At 38.5% G+C, this 20,356-nt stretch overlaps 1 protein-coding gene across 1 annotated transcript in view; it reads left to right on the top strand.

Annotated features, from left to right (window-relative positions):
* The window catches only part of MYO16 (myosin XVI), a gene marked incomplete at both ends in the record, with an annotated part of 300,019 nt that overhangs the window by 63,664 nt on the left and 215,999 nt on the right, over window positions 1–20,356 (top strand). Inside the window, 1 exon segment of the mRNA XM_084276764.1 lies at window positions 15,121–15,229. Within this exon segment, the coding sequence (XP_084132890.1) occupies window positions 15,121–15,229 (109 nt within the window).

Genomic DNA, 20,356 nt, shown 5'->3' with positions numbered 1-20,356 from the left:
AATTTCTGACCATTACTAAGCCATTAAAATCACTTTCCTTTCTTTACCACTCCACCTGGCTTTGTTTTTTCTGCCTTCAACAGTGGTAGGCCAGGGTCACCCTTTAAGTGAAGCTACTAGGCAGAACTCTCCCCAGCTGTTTTGTTTGTGTGTGTGTACATATACTTTCCCATCTCTATGCATGCACACACAAGTTGGAAACAAAACAGTAAGAGGTCATACTTGCTGTCCTGTTTTCCAATTTGTGTCCTATACTTCCCAGTCCTATAGCTGGTAGAGGTGAGGATGCTGCCTATCCCTGTTCTGCCTACAGTAAGGTTGTGCCTTATTAACTGTCCAATGTTGAGCACAAATGACAGTTCTTACTAACCCCCGGGAGTGATCTTTTTATTTCCTAAAATATGAGATTTGCTTGACCTTATGCAATTAGAAGCTTTATTAAATGCAACTTTTAACTCTAACTGTAGTGTCAGATTTAGAGAGTTTTGACAGGGGATTCCAAAGGCTCAGTCCTTGCTGTATGAAGGAGAATTTCTCTCTATTTGTTCTAAAAATAAAAGGCAATAATTTCATACAGTGACCTTTTGTTGCAGTGTTATGAGACAAGGACTGATCATTTTTTCTGTATGCCTGTCATAATTTTTAATGATTGCAATTAAAATAAAAATGAGAAGAAAGTGTGTTCCCACACTTATCAGAAGCATTCAGTGCCTGAATAATTTCATTTTTTTATAAGCTCTTGCTACTGCTGGGCAGTGTGCAAGTCCCATGTGCACAAGCAGATGGGGAAATTTTGGTCTTTAGTCATCAATGCTCTTTGAAGGTTCCCTTCTAATTCCCTTTTCTTGCCAAATAATTTGAGAGCTGGCAATATCAAGTCAAATACCCATCCTTCTGTACTTCAATTACCCTTTTTGTTGACCTCATTCTGATCTTTTTGCATTTTTGCTGCAGAGTCTTAAAAATAGGACTGAATATTGTCCTCAGCAAAGAACTTTCCTTTGTGATATAACATCATGCAAACAGACTTTGCTTTAATTTTTTTATTGACACTATAGTCTACTTCAACTTTTGAGTATAAATACTAAATTACAGTGAGGAAATATATTCCGGGATTTATTCTCAATTTTTTCTTTCTTTGAAAGAAAATGGTTTCACTAAGAGTTAAATGTATGTCAGCTTAGTTTCATGGCATTGTGGAATGGTCCATCTAATTCATATAATATCCCAATTAAACTCTCTTTTTTGCATACCAAGCAAAAAAGGGAGCTGCTTCGTACTTTTAGCACACTCCTGGTATCCTGGTGCCTAATCTTTTTGCCTCTTTTCTGAGAAACCCTCACCCAAAATGCAGAAGAGATATTTTGACTCGAGGTATCTCTGAACAGACACACACACAGAGCTATTGAGCTTTTTTGACATGCTTGTCTGGAGATGAGAATTGTAGATATGTAGTTTTTCACTAGCTGCTCTTTAACACTTCAAAATGCAAGGCAATCTTTTGGCAGGTAGAACACTGAAATACATTAAGGCAATTGAATATCTTGAGAGCAGGATCGGTTCCTGTAACTTCTGTTTGAATAAAGCTTGTATGCAGAGTCTGGAGAACTGGTTGTTGAGACTCGTGGCTATGTGGGATCCCTCCTGCTTGACTTGAACATGTTCTACTTGTGGTCCAAACTTGATGGAAATGTCACACTGCAAGCTCTATAGTTTGATTTGCCCTACTCTGTCTAAGCTAAGGTGCCCCATCCCTAATAGCACATCTGGACATCAGGAGCAATAGGAAAAAATATTCTTATAGCCTCTTTCCTCATAGATTTGTAAACAGCAGGGATTACATATAAAGAGGGCATACTAAAGCTGATACAATTAACATTCAAATTGTATTGCGATGTATGTATTCAAGCTACAGATTTTGATTATGGAAGGATGATTAAATTGGTGAAAAAAATACAGAATGAATTATGAAACTAAAGAAACAGAAAGTGATATAACAAAAAAATAATTCTGTCCTAATTTCTAATTGAGGTAATTAATGCCACGTGTTTTCAGAGATGTATGTGGGAGAAATAAAAATAATCCCATGAGATAAAGCTAAATCAAGGAAAAGAAAATTTATTTAGCTTAGACATTAAGACTTTAAATTTTCAGAAACCTTGGTGTTGTATGCTAGGAGTCAGAATATGAAGAGCAGCCATGAAAGCTGACTTGCCAACTAATTAAGATCCAAGTAAATATGCATTTAGAATTAATGGAATTTTCCCAAATCCTCATTAACTTTGTGCCAGGGCATGAAAATAGTGGTAACTTGAGAAATGTAGACTTTTTTTGTTTGTTTGTTTGATAGCTTCTGGGTTTGTAGATTTTAAGTTTTCATACCTTAGCTGTATGTGTAATTATATTTTACTTTGAATGATGTTATTGAAAGCATACTGTAATTCTGCAGTGTTATCAGAAGTGTTCAGTACTGGAACTGAGTGGGATTTTATTTGCCTTTTACATGCCTTCTAGCTGATGGGTGGAATTCAGGTCCCCGTGGTGCACAAACAGATGGGAAAATGTTAGTCTCTAGTTTTCAGTCATCAGTGCTAATTCTTTTATCTTCTGAATGCATTAGTCGAACAGACTATGCCTGTCAAGCAATCTGTAACGTGCCATGACAGTCTTTTTTTTTTTTCTTAACTCTACTGAAAATCATTTCTGTGAACTGACATTGCCTAGTTTCTATTAGTTTAAGGAAAAAAAAAAGCCTTATTCATTAAAGAAGTGATCATCAAAATGGTTGTATATCTTTGATTTTAAAAATTTTTTTTGTGATTTGTGTGAAGTAATTCAACAACCAAGAAATATGTTTTCAAATGTAGTTGGTTATTTCTGTGACCATTGGTGATCTTACATGTGATGCTTCTTAAACAATCACTGTATTGACACATTTTATCCCTTCTTAACCAATGTGTCACAGAGCTTAAGATGTCTGGGTTTATTTTTGGAACCCTTTAATGTACTTTATGTCCATTGGTATGCATCCATAAATCCTAATTTCTGGTTCATAACAAAAATCTATTTTGACCAATATTTAAATTACGTATTAAGGTTTTCATGCCCACTTCAGCAAATTGGAACCTAAAGGTGCTGTGAATTAAAGAACTTGTCTCCACACAGCAGCTGCAAAACTTTACTTCCACAAGGATGAGTGAATTTCTAACTTCTCTGACTGGCCCAACATGTAGCAATGGCGGGGGGGGGGAAGTAGTAGAAATAGCATAGCATAAATTTTTATTAATAGAGATACGTATCTCTTAGCAATTATTTACATGTACTGGCATAAAATTTTCAGCACTGAGTTATCTCCTGATTTCTGTTAAAATGGATACATTGCATATCTAAAAAAACCCCAAACAACCCCCTCTTCAGTTTATTTGCCTGAAGGGCATTGACAGGACTCTGAATTCAGCCTTGGTTCTGTGGGCTGTGTTTTCACAGACATAAGGGATTGAGCTTTGTGTTTGTGTTTTTGTGATGTGGGATCAGGCATGTCAAAAATAAATTCAAATCTTTACTTATATCACAAGTTAAGCACATCCAGATGGCAGACAGTTCCTGCTTCTCGTGAAAGAATAATTCTGATAATGTGACAGGCACGGCTTTATAGACAGTAGCAACTTTTATGGAGTTCAAAGCCCTGATATAGAACGAAGATTTCAGACAGCTGATGAATGGTATCTTTCCTCTCCGAGAGGTGGGAACTCCTACTTCAAATGAGCTGCAGATAACCACTAACTCAAGGTTATGGAAGGGTCCTGCAGCTGGTGCACTGGGCCAACCCCATTTACACAGCTGTGCTCTCTGCAAGTCCATTTAAAAGAAATTGGGAGGTTTTTCCATTTGTATTTAGGGAGAATTTGTTTTCTTGAATGTGCTTTTGCATAATGTCCTGCTATGGAGGAAATAGCTGAACTGGAGGATTGGTTCCCACAATTTTCTCTGTCGATGCACTAGCCCATGTAAGGCATGTGCAGAACATTTGTCAGTTGTAGAAATTTTTGGTTATTTTGATTTGTGATCCACAGATTTTACTTCTGAATTGATGTATGGACTTTGGGTTCTTGTTCAGATTATTTTGCTAAGAGACACTGGGGAAAAAAAGGAAGAAAATATTTTCAGCTTGGAAACGCTACATGATGAAACTGTTGTGTGCGTTTCTTCATTATTTTAAAAGTGTAGTTTTCAATAAATAAGAACTTTCTGAGGAAAACCTATTTGGGGAAAGTTATATTTGGTGGTGGTGTTTGGATGTGGAACCTGCAAATAACTGCCTGAGAAAAGCGGTAGTTTATTTATAAAGCATAGTACTGAGAGAGAAGGAGGAGGTCCTATGGAGGACCAGTCTGGAGCAGTCTGGGCTTGAGAGACGTTCTGTGATTTATGATTGCACCCCATGGAAGTGACCCACACTGGGGCAGCTGATGAAGAGCTAAAGCCCTGTGGGAAAGGACTCACACTGGAGATGTTCGTGAAGGACTGTCTCCCGTGGGTGGGACCCAATGCTGGAACAGGGGAAGAGTGCGTGGAATGCCCCCCTCCAGTTAAGAATGAAAACAATTCATGAGGAACTGACCAAAACCCCCCATTCCCTGCCCCTCTCTGTGCTGTGATGGGGGAGGAAGAAGGGTGCAAAATCATGACTGAAGTGAAGTCTGCTAAGAAGGGAGGGGTAAAGGGAGGTGCTTTAAGATCTGGTTGAGCTTCTCATTATCTGACTGGTGTCATTGGGTGTTCAGTGCAGTGTAATACATTAGTGTTTTCTTTCCTTTATTCTGTGCTGAATGTGTTTTCCCATGATGCTAATTGTGGAATGATCTCTCCCTGTCCTTATCTCGACTCCTAAGCTTCTCAATAGATATTTTCTCCCCTGTCCAGCTGAAAGCAGAGTGGTAGAGCGGCTTTGGTGGGTGTCTGGCCTCCAGTCAGGACCGAAACACCACAATGGGCTTGTGAAGTGTTGCTGAAATTTTAATTTATTTTTCTTTGAGGTATATAAAAGAAAATATGCTGGAAGGATCAGCTGTACAGCAAATAACCTTGATTGGGGAATGGTTTTCTACTAGTCCCTCTCCTGTCTTCTGTAATGGGAGTATGTTGTCTTTTTTCGTTTTGGCAGGTTACACTAAGGGTCATTAAAGCCAAATCAGAAGCTAGAGCAGTTGGATATGATTATATATTGTGTGCAGTGGATTGTAATGGAATTTATGTTTCTCTATAGATGTTTTATAAACATTTGTGATCGTTGCTTTGTTCTTCATCAAGGCCAGAGGGAGGAGGTGTAAATTTAGGAATAGGTAAGCTGCATTGTAGATGCTTTGTTCTGAATCTGCTCAGGGCCTACCTGGCTTTTACTTGGGTTTCTTTTGGTCTTCTGTTCTGGAACAGGAATCCTTGCTTTACTCTGGAATTGATAGAAATAAATAAACTATATCACAAATACCTTAAGAATTGATGGTGTCAAGGGAAAATGCTACCTTAAAAAAAAAAAAAAGAGGAAAAAGTTAAACCAGAAGTATTAAGACTGCAATCAGCATTCTGAGAGACAAATCCACAAAAAACTAGTTTTTTTAGTAAAATAGTTTCTTTATTTTTCTGTACCCAAAAAGAGAAAACAGAAGTAGTAACTCAACTTGTGTGTGTCAGTTTGCTGTTTAGTAAGCATGTAAACGTGGATTATGATAGGAATGGGTAGGGGAACTGTCCACAGAAGATCTCTAATTGTAATCACTGAAAACCTCATTTTTTGTTCCCAGCTCTTCTAGTAACTAAGTTGTTATTTCTGTGAAATAATTTCCTGCCTTCAGAAAATCTGTTGTTGAAATGAGTTGGAAGGAAAATGTGCTTTTGAACTGAGAGCAGCTGCTCAATCTCATTTAATCTTTTATTTTGTTGTCTGTGGTTTGCTAATGTGGAGAAGTCTTTGACTTTTTTTGAGCCCTGCCATGAGAACTGTTCCTGTTCTGCTTAACTTCCCGACTTTGTGAAAAGTGTTAATGACCTAAACCTTGGTACTCTGTTGAACAAATTTATCCCTTTCATTGTCATAATGAATGAGTCTCCATCAAGACCATTAGGAGCCACAAAAGGAGGAGCCAGCTAGTTTTCTGGGATTTGGTGTCTTGAATGAATATCTGTGCAAACCTTTGAGGTCAGAGAGCAAGATCACGCAGCACCATGGAGCCCCTGAGCACCTGCGATTTCCTGTATGTTTCCTCTTTCACAAGCAAATAGAGCATTATATCCTGATGACTATTGCTTTCTTTTTAGCTGGTGGTGTACTAAGGGCTTTTGGAAGGATGTGTGGTTTGCTCGGTAACCACAGTATATGTGATAGTATGCATGTGCGTGTTTAAACATTGAACATCCTTCAATTAGCAAAACCTTTTAATGGAACTAATGTGAAGAAGTGGGTCAAAAAACGGGGTGAAAACTTCACTACTCATGTAACAAAGTGAAATGTCATGAATGTTTTGTGAAGATCTACTTTTAGTCTTGGTCTGCTTACGTGGTTAACATCAGGTTATTAAAAGGAACAGTTTCTAAATCATATGGTTATATTTTAAAAAATGAAGCCAATAAATTGGCCAAGCTGTTACTGAAAAACTACAAGCCTTTTCCTTTTGGAAACATTTGTTAACTGTTAAAAATGTTCTAAGAAAGGACTCACAGTAGATGTACTAGTGAAGCAGCAACTTATTATACGTTCTTGCAAGAGCCAGTGTCCTGGTGAAGTAGGCACACCTGCAGTCAGAGTTTTCAGCATTTTATGCCCTATTCCTGTCTGAAACCCCTCCCTCACTTACCTATGAATTAGGTACTTCTAAGGTTTACAGGCTCAACCCAGGCACCTTCTTCACAACAGTATAAACAAATTGCATGTTGTCTGTTGTGACTGGCAGGTTCGTGCTTCCCCTTGGTGAAGAAGATAATGTTCATGAGCTTACTGAGATAAATGCAGTAACATTCTAAGTTACTATTGATCATCTTACATAGCCCATAACTGCTGTGTATCTTTGTATTGTCTGGGCCTATTGAAGCCAAATGGGGACCCTCTGTATTGCTGCTGGACAGCTGAGCGGTGTTCCCCCTTAAGCCCTATCTGTTCCATATCTTGATTGACAATAGTCCTTTTACCTGTAAAACTTAGCTTTAGGCCCCAGCCTCCTACAAGACCAACCAAGTCCCTGGTAAATGATTCCTGATGAGGCAGCCTGAGTCTTCCACTCCACAGTTTGCAAAAGCAACATTCCCCAGCATTTCCCACATTAACATAGAGGAGAGAAATACTATATGCATTTTGGTACATTTACACAAATAGAATGGTTATGGTTGGAAGGGACCTTAAAGATCATCAAGTTCCAACCCCCCTGCCATGGTCAGGGACCTCAAGGCCCCATTCAACCTGGCCTTGAACTCTTCCAGGGAGGGGGCAGTCACCACCTCTCTGGGCAACCTGTTCCAGTGTCTCACCACCCTTGTAGTGAAGAATTTCTTCCTAATATCCAATATAAATCTACCCCCTTCCAATTTAAAACTATTCCTCTTTGTCCTATCACTATATGCCCTCCAAGAAAGTCCCTTCCCAGCTTCCTTGTAGGCCCCATTCAGTACTGGAAGGCTGCTAAAAGAAGAGTTTACTCCAGGCTGAACAATCCCAACTCTCTGTCTCTGTAGGAGAGGTGCTCCAGCCCTCTGATTATCTTCGTGGCCCTCCTCTGGACCCGTTCCTACAGTTCCGTGTCCTCCTTATGTTGGAGACTCTGGAACTGAACACAGTACTCCCAGTGGGGTCTCACGAGAGTGGAGTAGAGGGGCAGAATCACCTCCCTAGACCTGCTGGCCACGCTTCTTTTGATGTAGCACAGGATACGCTTGGCCTTCTGGGCTGTAAGTGCGCAATGTCAGCTCGTATCGAGCTTCTTGTCCATTGCTACCCCCAAGTCCTTCTCTACAGGGCTGTTCTCTGTCATCTCCCAGCCTGTATTGATGATGAGGATTGCTCCAACCCAGGCATTGTCCTTGTTGAACCTCATGAGGTTCACATGGACTCACTTCTCCAGCTTGTCCAGGTCCCTCTGTGTGTGACATCCCATCCTTCTGGTGTATCAGCTGCACCAGTCAGATTGGTGTTATCCGCAAACTTGCTGAGGGTGCACTCAACCTCATCGTCGATGTCATTGATGAAGATATTAAATAATACCAGTCCCAGTACGAATCCCTGAGGGACCCCACTTGTCACATATCTCCATCTGGATTTTCAGCCATTGACAACTACTCTCTAGGTGTGACCATCCAACCAATTCCTTATCCACTGAACAGTCCATTCATCAAATCCCTGTCTCCAGTTTAGAGAGAAGGATGTTGTGGGGGAAGGAGGATATTGTGGGGAATATATTTAACTGTAGGTGTTTATATATAGAGAGAGTATGTGGAGTGGAATAAAAATGTTATTAATATAAATAAAAATATAAATAGATATTAAAAAGTAAGGTGGGGAGGGAAGGTGTTATAGGTAGTAAAATTCATAAAGCTGGCATACTGTGGAACACCTGAACCATAGTAGTAATTGTGTAGAAGCCTAGGAGAACTGTGTTGTGTAGCAACAGGTACATTAACAAGACAGTTGTTTCTGCCTCTGTCTTTTATGTATTTATTTTATTTACTTCCACACGTGTTCTTTCAGACTAATTTATTTTTCATTGCCTTCACGAAGCCAGTGGTGGTAATCCTAAGTAAAAAAAAAAAAGCAGCGGCTGGATTATGACTTTTTGTGTTAAAAAGTATTTTATAGCACACCTGGAACTTTCTACTATAAATAATAAAGCTAAATTACTTAGTTATTTCCAATGTATAAATAACCTGCATAGAACACAAGTTTGACAAGATAATTTAAGACATGCAATAGAATTCAGGACTTAAAGCTTCAATTTCATTGTTCATACTCATGCTTTTAAGTCTGCCTGGCTTCCACCTAAAATGAATGGCTGTTGACTCTGGTTCAGAAAGGACTTTAATCGGCAAACTCTTGTGAGTGCAAAGTTCCCTGGGTATATAAGCTGTAGCATCCTAGTTGGGTAGCTAAGCAAGTACCTAGGCAAAGACATTCTCAAATCCTTCCCAAGTCCTTGGGAAATCTCAGTAAATTGTGTTCTCTAAGAATGCTTAAATCTGATTACACAGCAGTCGAAATAGTTGTGATGGTATGATGTTTCTGGACATACAACCTAGGGGTTAGAACTCTGTCCCTGAATATAGGAGCTGGTTGAAAATGGCTGGAGAATGTCTACACCCATAGCCCTTCTTCCCACAAAACTGCATTTAATTATGTGTTGGGAGAATGTGTTTTTCATCTATCCTGGTGAAGTTAGGCTGCTGATCCACAAAATATTGCAGAATTCAGAGATACAGAAGGGAAGAAGCAATTTTAAATCTGTAAAGAGGAGTACATTCCTCAAAATGGAGATTCCTGGGTTCTTTTTCTTTTTCAGGCAGTGGTAGGTAGAAATATTTATCGTCTAAGATTCATGAGATAAGTTGTATAAGAAACACCAGGAATAAGAAAGAGTAGTAAGGATTATTAGCAAGCTAGTAAATAGCACTGGTAAATCTACATCTGTTGCACAGAAGGAGGAAGTTTTAAGATTATTTAAAAAATTAAATCTTTAGTTAAAAGTTTGATCGTTTGTGTGATAAATTGATTTTTAGATTTCAATTACTTCTTAAAGAAAGAGACATTGATGAAGAAAATTAAAAATAAATTGCTTGCGAGTTCACAGTATCATCTGTTAGGCTTCCCAAATGTAGTAGATGGATTAAACTCACTCAACTCATATTTTACCAGTGGGAGTTGGTCATTGATCCACTGGGTTATAGCTACAGCAACATAGTCCAATGAGTTTGTGACTGCAGTTATTCTTTTGCACTTGGGCCAAGTGGCAAGGGATAGCTTGTGTAGGGACAGAACCATGTAGAGTACTCTGGCTGTGCTCACAGTCCATCCACATGTGATTTTCTGATAAAGTTACTATTTTTTTAAGTTTGTGCAAATCAAAATTTCCAGTAGTGCTTGGACTTCAGATGCTATTTAGTTCTTTTCCCCACCTTCTGGAACATTATTTGGGAAGGAAGAGTGCAGTTCCTATGACATCCTGTTGTTCTTCCCTCTCCTATCCTGAATTAGCTAGAAGCTTACCTGTATGAAGAAGTGATCATAAGTTATAATGGGAATGTACCCTGTATTATGTAGTCTACAGTGAATCCGAAGTTGCTCATCTTTCCTCTGTTGAGTGGGAAGCAAACTCAAACTTACTTTGTGCTGGCAATAGGTGAGGGTATGCATATACATTGTTACTGTGAAACTGTTTGCATCCGACCTACCTCATGCTATATTGCTCCCAAACTCAGTACCTTTAGGGTTACCAGTTTTGCATATATGTGGAATTAAGCTATGCTAATCAGTTTGTCTGAAACGAAAACATTTCAGGGATTCTACAAATTAATAAACATCAGAAATTAAAATAGGATTAGAAAATTCATAGTAATGTGATCCTAAGATAAATTGAAGTCTTTCCAGTCATCTTTTCTGGAACCAGGAGGGAAATCTTACCTCCTTTAACCAGCCAAAGGTATTTTCTCTTTGGCAGCACTCTCTGATTTCTGGTCAAATGGGGATAGCATGCAAATCTGGCACTGTCTGCTCAGTTGTTATTGATCACCAGAGTTTACTCTCATATACTGTCTCTACATATGGATGTTGTTCTGTGTAGCAGAGCATGCACTTCAGTTGCATTTTATATTCTATGTATCAAACAAGGTGTCTTTGGGAGCATTTCAGAATAACGTATTTAAAGATATTCCTTCTGCAGCCTTTCTAAAATAGAGGCAATTTATCATCACAGACATATTTTTTTCTCAAAAATACTTTTTGTATTTATGGGGGATATATTGGATAAAATTTCACAACACATTTATCTTTTTTGTTGAGAAATGACTTGAGACTGAGGATTTGTTGAGAATGGGTAAGCCAGTAACTTTTCACGTACGCTCAGCACTGCATGCAGAGTTCAAGCAGGTGGATAAAGTGTTTGAACTGAAATGCTATAGATACAGAATTGTATTTTGAATATAAACAAAGTATGTCTATCAAATTAGAAACTAATATCAGCACCTTTGGGATTGTAGACCTCATGTTTTCTTCAATAGATAGGAACAGAAAGCAAAGGAACAAAGTAGGGCTGTATTCAGGTAATCTGGATTCCGTCTGCATCTCTAACCATAACCAGGTTTCTCACTGTCAGGCCTACGGACAGTAATCACAGCACTCACTCAAGTTCTTTAGCACAGTTTTGGCTGTCTGAATTTGAGTTAAATGTACAGCATTTGTGACATTTGCTGCCTGCAGAATGTTCCACATCTTTGTCATGCTCTGTCTGTGCTTTTGCGTGAGCCTGCTGATTTTCTGCTGCTTAGTTTGTCCTCTCTTTCCTTTATCTTGTTCTGACCCCAACCAGTTACCTGTGTGAGCTTCTCCCATGTCTTCTGCTACCTGTGAGATTGGTATCTTATTGTACTAATTCAAGTAGCTAAATGGAAATATTGCATCATAATGAGAAAATAAGATTTCAAGTCAGCTTTCAGGACTGCCTTTCACTGGCTAAGAGGTGCCCAGGAATAAAAGTAAACCCGAGCAACTGAAAAGTCTGTGTTACATTTAGCACTGAGTAATTTCCAATGTATCACAGGCAAAGAGGTCAGAATGATCAGGAAGAAATGTCTATACTGTGAGTACTTCACAGTATCAGTGTATACAGTTTGCACCTGTTGTACATTTTTTTTTTTTTTTCTGGATACCATGCAATACACTAAGGAACAGGAACAGTGGGATTTCCTACCTTTCCAAACCTATAATGGCTGATGCCAGCAGCACGGGGAGGCTGCAAGTAGGGCTGGAGCGAAAGAACTGCCCCAAGAGGGAACTGAGCGGAGGACTTTGGGGGCTATGTCTCTGGCAGGTCCTTCACATGTGGCCAGTGAAGGACCCCATGCCAGAGCAGTGGAGGAAGACAGAAGGAGCCATCATAGAAGAGGAACCACTACATACTGACCCCAATTCTACTGCAGGCATAATGTGCCGGTGGCAAGGGGATTGGAGATGGGAAGGGGAGGAGTGGTGTCTCGAGAGGAGTCCGAGTGTAGTTCTCTAAGTGTTTGCTTGTTTGCCTGTTGCTGTTTTACAGTAGCAGAATCCGTCGTTCAAAGTTTCTTAGTTGGCCAATAAATTAAGAAAAAATCCCCAACGTGAAACCTGTGACAGACTTTACAAATCACAGTGTTTGTAGCTAATCTCAAAACGTTTGGTGCAGTTCTTAAAATTAGGTATGCTGAGGTCAGAGGAGTCGAACAACCTTCTCCAATGTGGTTGCTAGTTTGGTGGGTGAGGGGTGAGCAGTGGATGTCATTTACCTCTATTTTAGTAAGACTTTTGATACTGTCTCCCATGGCATCCTCATAGACAAAGTATGGGTTAGGTAAGTAGGCAGTGAGGTGTACTGAAAACTGTCTGAGTGTTTAGGCCCAGAGGATTGTGGTCAGTAGCACAAAGTCCAGCTGGGCGCAGTTCACTAGTGGTGTACCCCATGGGTTATAGTGGGTCTAGCCCTGTTCAAGGTCTTCATTAATGATCTTGACAGAGATGGAGCACACCCTCAGTGAGTTCACAGATGGTACCAAACTGAGAGGCAGGGATGATAAACGATATTAAAAATGCTAATTATTACAGCCCCAAAAATATTCATTTTTTAAGTAAGATACTACTTTTAAATGCACACCTTTGTCCAGAATTGCTTCTATACCTGAATTCTGAGAGCTTGTCCTACCTCTGATGTCACAGCTTTCACCAACTTAACCTTCTGTTTGGGAGCATTGAGAACATTTCCAAAAAAATGAATTAATACAGAACTACCCAATAAAAATTACTTGGAGCTCAATAATTCCATGACATTACATCTTAGAGAGGAATGAAAAGTGTGCTGCTAGCCAAGTTAATTACCCTGCTTTTCCAGAATTTAATATGTCAAAGCCTTTTGATTTCTTAACAAGGAAGAAAATATATGTAGGTCTGTTTAATTCCTATCATCCTGACCTCCTTCTGGCATTGCCTGGAGATTATTTACATGCAGGGCAGGATAGGTACCTTCAAGACTTTGTGCTTTTTTATTGTTGCAAGTGAACTAGATAGGAAAATGTTGCTTCTTTCATTCTCCCATCACCAGCAGACTCTCATGGGTCAGGGAGTGGAAAGCAAAGCAAATAAAAAAAAAAAAATGCTTCCCAGTAGTGGAACAAGTGCAATAAATATTTGTTAAGCCATATTATGATCTTCAAATACAGCCTTTGTTTAATTTTTGATCATCTTTTCAATCTTGTCTGGCAGTACACGAAAGAAGCAATTTATTTTTATAGCACTATAATGAATATAAGATTTTTATGTCTTGTAAGTCTCTTGTTATAATCTTCTTTCCATTCCTTTTCACTACGCATGAGTCAACTCATCTAATCTTGTACAGCAATTTAAAAGATATGCATCTAAACTTGCTGTCTAGGTTCCCCTTACAGTCAGTGCAGTGAGACAGGAGCTAAAAGAAAATAGCATATTTCGTAGCAGGGTAGATTATTTTGCTTTATACGATATGGTCTAGTAGGATATCTGAGGTGTGTGAGATAGTGGAGGTGAGTCATTCTTTGATGTCTTGTCTGTCCCCTCACCACTATGGTGGGTACACAGGACATCAACTCTGACTTAACAGTCCAGCTTCAACATGTTAAGTTTGATGGCATGAAGGGTACATGCATTGGGTTGGTTTTCATGTCATATTTTACTTCGAGGCAGGAGCTGAGCCTTTCACAAGTCTGTCTTTGTTATAGTACTTACAGAGTAAGCTCCTGAAAGCATCAGTCATACCTTCTATTAATAATCCCTTATTACAGATGACCTCTGCTGCTGTGGTTTTAAGAAAGTCTTTCGTTGGTACCCCTCATTTTTATTAGTTAAACTTTTTAACATACAAGCTGGTAAGAATAGCAATTAAATTTACCAGAGGTCATGAATACTTCATAATTCCTTGCAGTTAAAAGCCATAGAGAGAACACTTTAAATGAATTAAAGTTATGGCCTTTTAAAGAAGATAGAGGATATTTCACTGTAATATAAACTTTTATGTCCACTAGGCATTTATAAAATTTTCGAGGATGAGCACTTTCTTATTTAAAACCAATAAATAAATGCCCTTCATAGTGCAAATTCTTACATCAACAATATTTAATGTACAAAATACAAGTTTTCTTATTGTGCTGGTGTTTTCTATTCAGGCTTCTTATTAATCTATTCCCATTTCCCTCCTCCCCCTCGAAATGTCTCTTTTTAGTCATCCGTGCTTTATATTGAATTTTGAATGAAACTTGCAGAAATGGCAGGTTGACTCCTTTAGGGATTGCTGTTGAAATCATCAAACTCACTTTCATTGTCTCGAGTTGGTGACAAATGGCAATTTTATTTAGCCAGGGATGGTTCTCTTTGAGGTTGGATTGATGGATGAGGCCATGAGAGGTTGGGCCGGCTGACAAGGTTACCCCTACCAGCTGTCTACCCATCCTACCGCATGGGTGTCTGTGCTGCTTGTCAGTCAGCTTTTGAACCGCTGCTGTTTGCTGTGTAGCATTTTGAGGCAGACTGTAGTTGGTGACAGCTTACTTTACTTTAAAATGCTGTTCAGAAAACGGTGGTGGTTCCAAGGCTCCCTGGAGAGCGACTCAGATATCTGTGCAGCAGAGGCAGGCTGGACAGCTAGGGTGGCAACGGTGTCAGCGATCGCAAGGAAAAACAGCCCTTTTTGACATTCAGGAGTCCTTTGCTTTGTATTTGCTTTTCTGGTGTGTTTTGTTTAGTTTCAGATTATAATTAGCCTGCTAATAACTCCAGCTTTAAATGCTTCTGAGTGGTAATGTATAAGAACCCCAGAAGTGTTTTGATATTTCACTACAAAATCCTAAAATGTTTTTAATTCTTCTCTGTAGGCCGGAGCAAATGTGCTGCTTCAGGATGTCAATGGCAACATTGCGCTTGATTATGCCATAGAAGGGACTGAATCTAGCAGCATCCTTCTGATGTACTTGGAAGAAAATGGTAAGTCAGCTTTTCAGCTTCTGGAATGTTTTTATTGAACATGACATTAAAACAAAAGGGATGGATATGGGTTTGATTGAAGTCAGTGCCGAAGCCAGTGGGACTTTATTAGTTCAGAGATGAAGGGACCAAGATTTGGAAACACAAAAGCATCAGTGCATTTTGACCAGAACAACCAACAAAACTTAGTGACAGTGGTCATCATCAGATCTGCTTTTACACGTTCATGTGGAGATGCTAGGATGTGAATTCCAAGCAGTAAAACTGCAGTAATGCAGAATCTTTTAAAACACCTAATTTCACAATATGAGGACCAGGCTTCACATTTTGTTTCCTATCACATGAGAGTTACGTATAGCCTCTGTATACTTTTTTTCCAGCAACAGGCTGTAAATAAATAAAGGTCTGCAAATCAGCTGAATGGAAATGTATATGAAACTTTTATCACATATTCAAAAATATTAGTGTTGGGTTTGTTTTGTATTGAGAGAATACTTTAGCTGTATTTCTGTTATGAAGTATGTTTAATACGTTATACATGACAGAACTTGTATTGAAAGGAAGGGTTTGATATTCACAACTTCCAAACTTACATAAGCATTCTGAAGTGAGATTTTTAGTGTTGCTTTTGACTGTAATAGGTTGCCTTAACATTGTATGTGGGTCATCATAAGACTGAGGAAAATGGATTATTCAGAAATAATGAGTAGTAATGTAAAAACACGTAATTCAACTGTATCTCCATAGAAGAAATCTGGCACTGCATGATCAATGACAAAATGCCCATCATTTTTGCTTGTTCTGTTATTGTTTTTTTAACAACTGACAGCTCACTTCAAACTTACTTTTAAAACTTCATTAGTATCTTCTGAAATATTTGTGTAGCCTATCATGGTTAATAGTTATTGAGGAGGGAAGGAAATAAAGCTGTCTGGATAAGTGTTAATTACTTTGAATTGCCCAGAGTAAATGTTTCTCTATGAAGTGTTTTTGTGAAGCCCTCATCATTGCAGTAATCCCCATGCACACCTGCATATGCAAACCCCAACACAGAACAGTGTCTGGGGCTGTGGAAGAGCACTAGCTGATGCCATAGTAAATACCATCTTTAGTCTGTACAGCGGTGAAACGTTCCCCCTTTAAATACAATGTGTAAGGCACATTTCCCCATTCTCTTTTCTTCTGTGAGTCGTAAAACATTTTCTCAGTATTCTCCATTCAGTTGTGCAGCCTGGTTGACAAGATTAAGAAGAGATTGATGTGTTAAACAGACTATAGTCTAATCATCACCTCTAATTGCAGAGTTCACAGAGAAAAATAAAATGAAGTGCCCATGAATGGCTTAGCTAACAAGAAAACAAGAAACTATCCATTTACTTTGATGAAACAAAGACTGGGAGAAGTAGTTTGGATGCTACAGAAAACTTTCTAACAAGGAACATAAAAGTTCTTAAAAAATCTTGCATGTTTATGATTTCATTTGTGTGTTTATCATTTCATTTTACAGATTTCATCACAGGGATAGTTTTCTGCATCTGTTTAACTGTACTACAGATCTTATTGAGCAAAGCCCCTCTTCATTGTTAAAGATAACATAATTTATTCTATGGAAGGCCTAGGGCCATAGGCGATAACAATAGTCTTAGATGCATTTACTGATTTAGATATTTTAAAATATTTTTACTTATTTACTGAACTTAGGTCTTTGAGTTCTGGTTGTAAGGGGCTAGAGCACAAGAGTATCACAAGCATGAAGTAGATAATCCTCCTTGGGCTCCCATTCCAGTGATGAGCCATCTTCATTTAGCTTTTTTTCCTTTTTATTTTCAGTTGAAATTTTCTTTGTTGCAACTTACACCTATAGCCTCTTGTGCTTTCATTATTTACCTCCAGTAAGTGTCTTCCTCCAGAGGTGAAATGAAAATATTATGAAGCATAAAAAGATTTGGGGTTTGATTCCCCACTCCATGCCCCACCCCCCAAATTGTCCTATTTTATTCTGAGCCTGGTTGATTATCGTAATCATCAAGAAAGTCTACCTGGCACCTTCCATAACCTTTATTTAGATTATTATCAGCTTTATCTTTTAAGGCAAAGCTTTTGTTGTATTAGTGCTGTTTTTAAAATACCAGCCTTTAAATGACTACTAGCATATTCTCTCTGCTACTGAAGAAGTGTGCCAGTGAAACTCTAATTATGGCATGTGATCCTTATGTTTCCTCCTTTAGGCTATTTTAAATATTTAATTCTTTGAAGAATGCAACATTTTTGTTTACTTCCTTTTGCTGTGTTTAGTTGTATAGAGGATGAGATAGCTTCAATATAAACTACACGAGTGACAGATATTTCTTGGTTCTGTGTTTGACAAGTGACAGGAGGTGACACATTCACTGTGTAATTTGTTTTTTAAAAAAAAGTGTTCCCTTTTGTCCTCCAAGTTCCAGCTTTCAGTAGGATAACTGCGCATTCCAAGAATATCAATGTTGTTATTTAGTCTGAGAAAACAATATTTGGATATTTGTTACCTTTTTTCCCCTCCTTTTCCCCCAAGAGCTAAATACCTTGCACATATGAGCACAAATAATATTTCTTGTCTAATGTATACTGAGAGTTTATGCAGTAGCAGATTGTTACAAAAAGAAAAGAACAGCATCTGTTGTGCGTTGTTTTTTCTTTTCTCCTAAGAATGAGTATATTTAAATAGCATATCCACCTGAAGACATATATGGCTTTTCTTTTTTTACTATGACAGAGGTACAGGAGAAAAAAAAATGTTGCTTTTCTACAAAGTGTACCTTTTGTTTTTAACAATTCACTTCCTGAGAAGTAAACAAATTTAAAATAGCTGGTTAGAGATTATTGACCTTTGATGGTAATAGGTATTTCTTTTATATTATTCCAAGTTGTGTGAATAATGGATCTGTTTTGTTCACTGAATATTAAGGCGATCATATTCGGGAGTCTCAGAAAACTGTGCAAGTCCTATCCATTTAGGTAGCTTTTCATAGTTCAAATCAGTTAAAATATTGTGCAGATTTCATAAAGAAAATCAACCAAGGTTTATTAAATTCCTAATATTAAATGGATTAAACCTTACTTTTAAGCTGCAAAGAAGGAATAAGTTCCTTTTTTTCTGCCTTGCAGCAGTAGGTAGAACCAAAAAAGTAAGAGTGAAGAGTTAGTACAGAATCCTATACTGAAGACAGCGTTTAACATTAGCCAGAAACCATCAACTCATAAATTACTACAATAAGAAGAATTTCCCTGAAGGCAACAGTTAACAACATAAGGAAATAACATGTGCAGAAAAAGCTGATTCAGAAAGTAGTGGGCTAAGGATTAAGGAACAATTTACTGTAAGGCTGACACTATACAGTAACTAGAAAGTGATAGGAAGAGACATCCAAAAAACATTTTGGTTTAAAACTTAAAGTGACTTGAAATTATTCATAAAATCTGGTGTGGTTCGGCTAAAAGCCAAACTCCCACCCAGATGCTCATTCATTCCCTCTCTTGAGCAGGACAGAAGGAGAAAATAGGATGAAAAACCTTGTGAGTAAAGCTAAAGGCAGGGAGATTGCCTACCAGGTACTGTCATGGGCAAAACAGGTTTGACTTGGGGAAAATTGCCAACTGGCATAGATTCAGGCAGTGAGAAACAGACAGGCATTAAACCAACACCTTTCCCCCCCCTTTCCCTAGGCCTGCCTTCATTCCTTCACTCCAGACGCTTCTACCCCTGCAAGCTGCACAAGGCATGGGGGAGCTACAGTCAGTACACACCAGTTTCTCTGCCACTTCTTCCTCATCGTGTTTCTTCTCTGCTCCAGTGTGGGTTTTTCACAAGTACTCAGCTGCTTCACAGCTGCTTCACTGTGGGTCCTCTGTGGGCTCCCACCTTCTGTCACCTTGGTCTTCCCTCAGCTGTTTCTCCCTCTTTTTGTTCCCTCTTTGTCACTCTGTCCACTATTTTCTGACCTTCCTTAAATACATTTTCACACTTGGCTGACAGGCTCAGCTGTGTCCTGTGGTTGGTCTGCTGGAGCTGACTAGAACCATCTGTGGTCCACATGGGACAGCCCCTGGCCTCTTCCCACAGAACACACCCCAGCAGCCCCACAACTGCCAACACCTGGACAATACATCTGGTCCTGTGTTTCTCAACACTCTGGTGTTTTTACGAGAATAGGATCAAAATGAAAATCCCAGTTATGTGTATTATCGGTTTTCATTGTTACTAATTGAAGTGTTCAGAATCTGTACAATAAAATGTTCTAACATTCAGGTCATGCTACAGAAACCTGCAAACAGATCTAGTAATCCAACAAGGGGGGAAAAAAAACCCCATGTACTGTTTCTTTTCAGTGAACTCAGGAAAAGCAATTGATACAGATGAATATAATTTCAGAACAGAACTGCTCTAGACTTTCTCGTTCGAAACTGTGAGAGGCTGTCATAGATACTAAGGAATTATTGCTAACATACTACGCTAAGAACTGATGAAAATGTCAACACATAGAGATTGTTAGCATAAAGATCAATGAACTTAAATGTGACTAAACTTTAATTGACTTTAAGTAACTAAATCCACTGATTTTTTTTATTTTAGAACCATACACAATGTGATCTTGATTTCTTATTACAAATTTTTGAAATTAATAATACCGATGCAGTATTTTAACATAAAAATAGGCAATGAAAATGGAACAGCCTCAGGGTGGTTCAAAGATTTTTTCTCTCCAATTCTTGCTTATTGAGAACCACCAACCCGTAAGATTATTGCATGCAAAAAAAAATTATTTTCTGGGGAGAGCATGATTAATTGATGGTAGGGGTTAGGTGATGGTGTTGACAGTAAGAACAGGGGAGCAAATGACATATTTCAGTAGGTCCCTTCAAGTCCTAAGAATGAAACACACAGAAAACTCGACACATTGGAAATGCCATAGTTGAGGATGCTCATCTGTCTGTCTTTGGCCTTTGTGCTTTCTAATGTAAACTTGAATAAGCTATTTTAGGTTTTGATATGTTCTAACTCTGAGGAACTGGCTTTGAAATCTTAGACTGCTCTTAATATTTGTGTGTTTCCTACATGCAAATGGATGGGTGTTTAAAAGTGTGTTAAAG

Source organism: Gallinula chloropus (assembly GCF_964237585.1).
Source record: "Gallinula chloropus genome assembly, chromosome: 1".
Taxonomy (NCBI): domain Eukaryota; kingdom Metazoa; phylum Chordata; class Aves; order Gruiformes; family Rallidae; genus Gallinula; species Gallinula chloropus.
The sequence above is the reverse complement of the archived record's forward strand: the minus strand, read 5'-3'. Positions and strand labels throughout refer to the sequence as shown.